The sequence below is a fragment of the Myotis davidii genome, unplaced genomic scaffold (assembly GCF_000327345.1).
Source record: "Myotis davidii unplaced genomic scaffold, ASM32734v1 scaffold73, whole genome shotgun sequence".
NCBI lineage: Eukaryota > Metazoa > Chordata > Mammalia > Chiroptera > Vespertilionidae > Myotis > Myotis davidii.
In genome coordinates this window covers 3,940,722-3,948,596 of record NW_006286675.1, presented here as the reverse complement: position 1 = coordinate 3,948,596, position 7,875 = coordinate 3,940,722, and the positions used below count along the sequence as shown (strand labels likewise).

General features: G+C 42.2%; 1 protein-coding gene across 4 annotated transcripts in view; it reads right to left on the bottom strand.

Moving 5' to 3' along the window:
* ATG7 (autophagy related 7) overlaps nucleotides 1–7,875 on the bottom strand; it is a 239,242-nt gene that overhangs the window by 212,040 nt on the left and 19,327 nt on the right. For all 4 annotated transcript variants that reach the window (XM_006758276.2, XM_015560374.1, XM_015560375.1 and 1 more), the window contains exons 4-5: nucleotides 4,839–4,956; nucleotides 2,668–2,745 (exon numbers count right to left, since the gene is read on the bottom strand). In XM_006758276.2, coding sequence (XP_006758339.1) covers nucleotides 2,668–2,745; nucleotides 4,839–4,956 — 196 coding nt within the window. The remainder of the gene's footprint in view (nucleotides 1–2,667; nucleotides 2,746–4,838; nucleotides 4,957–7,875) is intronic.

Sequence of the window (7,875 nt, the reverse complement as noted above, 5' to 3'; positions counted from 1 at the left end):
CCACAGCTCATGCTTCCCTGCCTTCACTGAACAGCTGTATAAAAAAATGTCCCTACTCCCTCTCGGCAGGACTCCACTGGCCCAACCCCAGGGCCTGTGGACCTCGCCCAGGAGCGCAGAATAAATTCTCCTCCTTCAATCTGCCTGACTCTCTGACTCAGTTTCCTGTGCTGCGAACCTCACATTTAATTCTGCCAGTAATTGATCAATTAGGAATAAATTCTTTCAACAATAGCAAAACAAATTACAAAACTGAAGTAATTAAGGGTCTGTTCCTTTGAGTCCTAAAAACAGCAGGAAAAAAAAGAAACAACACCTCCAGAGATTATTTCTTTTTTGTACTTAAATGATTTGTCATAAATGACCTTTAGTAAAAGGTTAAACAATTCAAGATGAAGGACTTCACAATTTCTAAGAAGCTTTATCAGGTCATCCTCAAAAGTCCAAAGGCTTGAATTTCTTAGGATTCTTTTCAGGACACAAAAGGTCTTGATTAAATTAACATAAAGCCCTTTGTGTCTGAAGATTTTAAAAGAGACTTTTCATTCTTTTAAAGGTAGGCTAAGAATGCTCAGTAAAAGGGCAACAGGCCAACACACATACTGACTCTGGGAAATGCCTTAAAACTTTAAGTGAGAGTGAATGTATTTTTTCTCTTTAAGTGCAAATTGTCAATTAGATTCCACTAAGTAGAATTCTTGTATAGAAAATATATTGATGTTAAAGTAACAAAATTAGAAATATTTAACTAGCACTATTTATATCTATTCTAGTAGTAAACCTACAAAATTACTCAATTTTACAGACAAATTATCAACATCAAATTCCACCTAGAAATTCCATAAAGAATTTAAAACTTTTTCTATACCCCACTATTACACATTAAAGCAGTATAACTTGTTAGAAAATGTGATCTTTTTAGATAGCTCCCCTTTGATATACCTTCCAGTCTGATTCTTATCATTCTCTTGGTAAATCAGATTGGCAGCATTCAGAGAAAATGGAGGATTAATTTGTGGGGGAGGAAAAAAAGTAAGACCTATAACTTGGCAAAAAAAGAAAGAAAAATGTGGGAAAGAGGATAAACTGATGAAGCTGTAGTGAAGTAACACAATGTACACCAATGTCAATATGTTTATATGCCCCCTCCAAAGAATTTACTCTAAAGAAATAAAATGGACAGGGAGAAAAATATCAGTATGGCCAGTATTATTCACTAAAGCAAATTATTTTAACAATGAGTATTGGAAACAATCTGGCTGTACAAGAGTCTATAGAATATACACTCGACAGGATAGTATGTAGTCATGCTTTATTACAAAGGAAAAATTAGTTTTATATGTAGATGTATACAGATACACACACATATAAAACACAGTGTTTTATTGGTGCTTCACAGATGCTGTGTTTTTTACAAATTGAAGGCAAGACTTTCTACCAGCAAAAGATTACGACTCCCTTTCTTAAAATACTAGCTTTACTGTAGTAGTCTGAAACCAAACCTGCAATAGTTCCAAGGTATGCCTGTGCATATATATGTAGATATACGTGTGTGTGTGTGTGTGTGTGTGTGTGTGTGTGTGTGTGTTTTGCTGGTATCTCTACAACAGCGGTCGCCAACCTTTCAGACCTCACGGACACCAGTGGTCTGCAGACCACCGGTTGGAGACTGCTGCTCTACAATATATCCTGACCACTTTCCCCATCACCAGGACCAGCTTCTTTGCCTGACTTCCCTAGGCAGCAGATGTTAATTGGATATCACCTATACAAAAACATTTTTCCTTGTTAACAAAACATAACTGTGTGGACAAACAAGTATTAGGTCGAAGGGGGTCCAGGAGCTGATGTATGCCTCCACCAGGCAGGTGGTGACATAGATACTGGGCCCTTCCTAGAATCCATAACAGGCTAGTGCACCATGTAGATAGTGACGCAGATACCAGTCCCACCCTGGAATTCCTAACAGGTCAGCTACCAGACAGATGACGACACCTGGAAACCGTGACAACCCCCGTGGTGGGAACTCCCACGGCTCATGCTCCCCGGCCTGAACAGCTGTATAAAAAAAGCGCTCCCCTCCCTGTTGGCGCGGATCCACATGCCCTGTCTTTGGGTCTGTGGGCCGCCCGGGGACGCAGAATAAAGCCTTTCCTTTCTTTCTTTTCTGATTAGCTCGACTCATCTTTATTTCCTACACCGCCTCCTGAGCCACCTAACAGCAAGGTAGTGTCATCTCTAGTCTACAGCAGCTTGAGGATGGCCAGGTTCCCTGAGAGATTACCTTTTCCTTATGTCGATGGACCCAGCAACCGAGTTCTGCAAGACTGTATTTAATAAAGACATTATCAACAACCACTACTCCCTGAATCTGAATTTATTGTGTCCTGAGTGGTAAGAGTTTGATGAGTGTGCTATATAAGTCATGAAATTATTACCAGTAATATGTATGATTATATCAGTATGATCAGTAAGAATGAATTAATTTTGCATTGGTAATAAGGGCCAGCAATATTGGCCACTAACCAAATGAAGATTTATTTAACGGCTAAAACTTGAATGACACAGGTAAAGGCTTCCGGAGAAGACAGCACACTGTTCTATTGGCACAATGGGCTTGGCTGGGGCATTTGAGCATGTCCTGTGACCCAGAGTCCATTTACTTACTGCAAATGTCAAGAGGAGGAATTTGTTGAGGAGTACAGGGTTTTTGAGAGCAGCGCCTGATTTTATGGATTCCCATATCTGCCAGAAGAGAAAAAAGTGTCAAGGTAAGTTATCAGGCATCTCTGAGCTTTTCACTCTCAAGTGAAGCACAGAGCTGTACAGCCCCAAACTCTTCTTTCCCACAGGCTCGGCACCACTTTCCCAGGCAATTTAGTGGGCCATCACCTCACTCTGCCCGTTTCCCACTCCTCTCCACCAGCCACACCCTCGTAACAGGCTGAGGAAAGTGAGAGAACCCAGAGGCCTCCTCTCGGTGGGTCTCAGCATGCCTTTATTATTTCTTTCAACAAATATTTACTTGTTTCCTAGTAGATAACAGGCACATCAGGGTTATAAAAATTAAAAAAATCAGTCCCTACCCTCAAGAAGCTTACAGTCTAGTGAGAGATTCAGGCATAAATGTCCAAGTATACCTCCAGGTAGGGTGTGCATCCAGGAAGGATTTAGAATTCCTGAGAGGAACCCCAAACTGGGCTAAGAGAAGGGAGGGGAAAGAGCCAGGAAGGACTTCTGGGAGGGAGTGATTTGAACTACGTAGATGGGATTTCCTAAAGTCTTATTTCAGATTATTTCACCCTGAGATATGAAGAAAAGAGAATGAACTTCAAATTTACAAATACTCAGCAAGTTCTGTGACTAGAAGAGGAAGCTGGTACTGGTCAGCAGCTGCTTGTCACAAGATGTTTCAGTAGCTAAGATTAGTTGCTACACATTGTGTCACTATGCAAGACAAATAAATGGTTCTTATGTGCCAATAAGAACCATTCCCTACATATGGGTAGAAGAGGGAAATAATCAGAGAGAAGTTCCTGCTACTGAAATAATAACTGTGGAGGAGCGGACTGCTGCAGAGCAGACCCGAGCTTCTGATAAGCCAAGTGGGGGGATTTGTGGGGAAAGTCCGAGCCCTGGGCAAGGAGTGAGAATTCCTATGGGGAGCAACCTGCTTTTTCCATGATGGATTAAGACCTGACCCAACTTTGGAGCCGGCCTTTTAAATGTGCAGCCAAAGCAGGAGCCCAAAAGCAGCCAAGCTGCAGGCCAAGAACAACCATCATCACGAGCATTCATCATGAGGAACAGAAGGGACACCTTCTTCAAGACCAAAGGCAGGAAACTTCCTTCTCTGACCATGGCATGCACCCACAGAAAAAGATTCTTTTTTTGTGTTTGTTTGTTTTTAAATATATTTTTATTGATGTTTTTAGAAAGGAGGGAAAGGGAGGGAGGAAGGGAGGGAGAGAGAGAGACAGACAGACACACCGATGTGAGAGAGAAACATTAATCAGTTGCCTCCTGCATGCACCTGGACTGGAGATCAAACCAGCAACTGGGTATGTGCCCTGACTGGGCATCGAACCTTTCGGTGCACAGGGTGACACTCAACCTGAGCCATACCAACCAGAGCAAGACTCTTATTATTTTTTTGAGACTAGTGTGAAGACCACTCAATTAAGTGGGTTAGAGGGGACTGAAATAAATTGTCCCCCCATTTTTGTTCTTCACACTAACTCAGATATGAAGAAGTAAAGGAAAGACATTCCAGGTAGAGAGAACATCATGTCCTGAGGAAAGAGGAGAGAACAAAAAGCAGGTGAAGGAAGGAATGAGAAGTGATTTACTGTGACCGGGTTAGACAAGGCAGGGGCAAGAGTGACAGGACAGAAAGGCCATGGAGGCCAGGACACGAGGGGCCTTGTAAATCACAGGGAGTGGTTTAGGTTTATCCCTGAGGATACTAGAGAGACTCCACTATCAGCTCCAACAGCACTCCAGTGCTTACAACTGGAAAGCTTCTTCCAGGGGCACAAAGAACAGAGAACCCAAAGGCATTCAGACATAAAAACAGAACTCAGACAGAGGTCAAGCTGTTTCAGAATGTTATAATGGGAGATCAGCAGCAAAGCTTTTCACACACTGCCCTGCATTCCGGCCTAACCCCAGGTGAGAGCCTCAGGGTCTTCTCTCTGACCTTCCCAACACAGACGCCAGCTATCTTTGAGTATCAATTATATACTAGTTTTTATGACAGATCCCTGCATCTGATCACAAACACCATGCCTGCAGGACCACAGAAAATACAATGACTACATCACGTTTTCCCAGCTAACCTCATTTGCTGCTTGTTCCAAAAGTAGCTTCTTATCTGCAGCCTTGAAAGCCTCCAGCGTGTTGGTGTTATACAGCGTTCCAACAGCTGGGCAGCAATGGGCTGGGGTGGGAGCATTCCTAGATACAACAGAAACATGGTTAACAGGCACAGCTGGGACTCAGAGAGCCAGGGAATGACAAACAAACCAGCACAACAGTGAGAGACAGAGGACAGTACTCTGGAGGACCAAAGAGAAGACTGATTGTACATTTCTTTAGAAAAAGATGAATATATTACTTAAAAAATAAAAACAGCACTGAATCTCTCAAAAACCTCTATATTCCCCTTACCCTAAACTCTCAGCATGCTGTTCTTCCACTGCCCCCCCCAAATATAAGTTCTTTCTCTATTTTTTCCCACTGTTAACCTGAAAGGGAAACATTATTTATTAAACTTCTATTGTGCCAAGAACTGTATAAGGCTTGAATTCTCATAACATGTTTAAATAACTTGCCTAAGGTCATTTAAGAATAGGTAGAGCTAGAATCTAAAGTCAGAACTAGTTAACTCCAAGATGCTGTGCTGCCCACTCCTCTCTCAAGCCCTTCCAGGGTTCAGGGCTCCATTCCAAACCTTCCTCTTCCAGGAAGCCATCTCCCATTGTCTCTGGTAATGGTTTATATATAAAACTAAGCATAATATTTTAGAGTGTTTTCAAGACAGAGTCATATCCCCCCAACTTGACCAACACTTACATTTTAAAGATATAAAGACTAATATTATTTTGCATCTATGTTACAGAATTTAATTTTGTAATTTGACTGAAAGGAATAAAATGTGTTGCATTTTGGAGAGATTAAAACAATTCTATGAGCCGAAACCGGTTTGGCTCAGTGGATAGAGCATCAGCCTGCGGACTGAAGGGTCCCAGGTTCGATTCCGGTCAGGGGCATGTACCTGGGTTGCGGGCACATCCCCAGTGGGGAGTGTGCAGGAGGCAGCTGATCGATGTTTCTATCTCTCTCCCTTCCTCTCTGTGAAGAATCAATAAAATATATTAAAAAAAAAAAAAAAACAATTCTATGAGCCTGGCCAGTGTGGCTCAGTTGGTTGGGCATTGTCCTATGCCCTGAAAGGTTGCTGGTTCCATTCCAGGCCAAGACACATGCCCAGATTATGGGCTCAATCCCCAGTAGGGGGCATGCAGGAGGCAAATGATTAATGATGTTTCTCATTGATATTTCTCTCTCCCCATCTCCATTTCTCTCTCTCTCTAAAATCAATAGAAACATTTTTTTTTAATTCTAGGGTTACTTTATTTGAAATACCCTAACCATTGACCAGGCAGTTCTTACAAAGATCTCTGCCTTCCCCAAATCCCTCATCTAGACACTGCTAAAGTACAAGAAAGCAGAAAACATGGACCTCACTGAAGCCTGTAAGTCAAGCATGTCAAACTCAAAGGCTAACATGGGTCAAATAAACAAGTTTTAAGTTTATGTGGGCCGCAAAAAACCAAAAGCTTCAATTTTCATAGAAATGTAGGTTTATTTTGATAGTGACATGCTAAATACAAAGGGCTGAAATAAATGAGTAATCGTTAACATAAGATAATAGTAAATTTTAATAAAATTTAACAATTTTTCTTGAGCATTAACTTACCAGACACTCAATAACTGCACAAATTAATAAGTGTAATGCAAATAAACTGATTTTTCTTATTCTCCGAAAGCGAAATATTTCCTGTTGCACACTAAACAAGATAGTACAAAACTAATGACATGGCAATCAGGTGCTAAAATATTCGCTGCTAGTATTAGTGAAGAGAAATGGTGCGCCTGTGCATAAGGTGTGCAAGGGAAATGAATGCAACATGATTATAGTAATCAGTCATTAGTGAATATTGTAGTTCATTATTAATAACTAGAGGCCCAGCATATGGATTTGTGCACACTGAAAGGAAATTAATTAGAAGGTGGCTGGCAGGGCCGGACTGGGCGAGACAGGCCAGACACGCCCTGGAGCCAACCTCCCGTGGTCCCTCCTTGGCTGGCCATACCTGGGGCAGCACTGGGGCTCAAAGGGCATCTGTGGAGTGAGCAGGTTCCCTCCAGCAGGTGGGGATTGGGCCAAAACCGGCAGTCTGACATCCCCTGAGGGGTCCTGGAGTGCAAGAGGGCATTCGGCACAGTTGCTGTCACTTGACAGCTCCTGCATTGAATGTCTTCCCCTTGGTGGTCAGTGCATGTCATAGCTACTGGTCAGACAGTAAGACAGTAGACTTTTATATATATAGATGTGAGAGATGGAGACTCGAACTAGGTTGGTATGTGTGGAGGTGGAGGTGGTGAGAAATGGTCAGTATTTAGATAGTTTTTAAGGATGAGTAAATACAGTTGGGCATATGGATTGGAAGACTTTGAGGTTTTGGTCTGTTCAGTGTTCTTATTTACTGTGTTGGGAAAGTTTGAAGAGGAACAGATAAGAGGCAGGTGGCAAGGTACAGATGTAGGAGCCAATGGGAATCAAAACTTGTCTTTTGGACACATGAATTCTGAGAAGCCTGTTAGACACCCAGGTGGAAATTTTGAGAAGCTTATTAGTCAATAAGGTGGAATTAGGGGAGAGTTTGGGGCTGTGGAGCCACAACTAGGCATCATGACAGGATAGACGATATTTAATTATGAAACCTTGGACATGCGTATAAAAAGAGAAGCAATGAGAGCGGCAGACTGAGCCCTTGCGCGTTACAACACTTAGTGAGAAGAATGAGGAGGAGTTAGCAAAGAAGCCTGAGAAGGAACAGCCAGCAAAGCTAATAAACCAACAAATAAGCTAACAACAAAAATGAAACAAAATGGGAAATGCGCTCTTCCAGAAGACAAGAGAGACAAGTATTTCAAGAGGGAGAAGAAAATTAACTTTGCTAAATGTTACTGAGAAGTCAAGCATGCTTGAGACTAACAGTTATTCATTGTCTTCATCAAGGCAGAAGGCACTGGTGGCCCTTGTAGGGCAGTTTGGGTGGAGTGGTGGGGATGGGGGGTTGCCTGGGG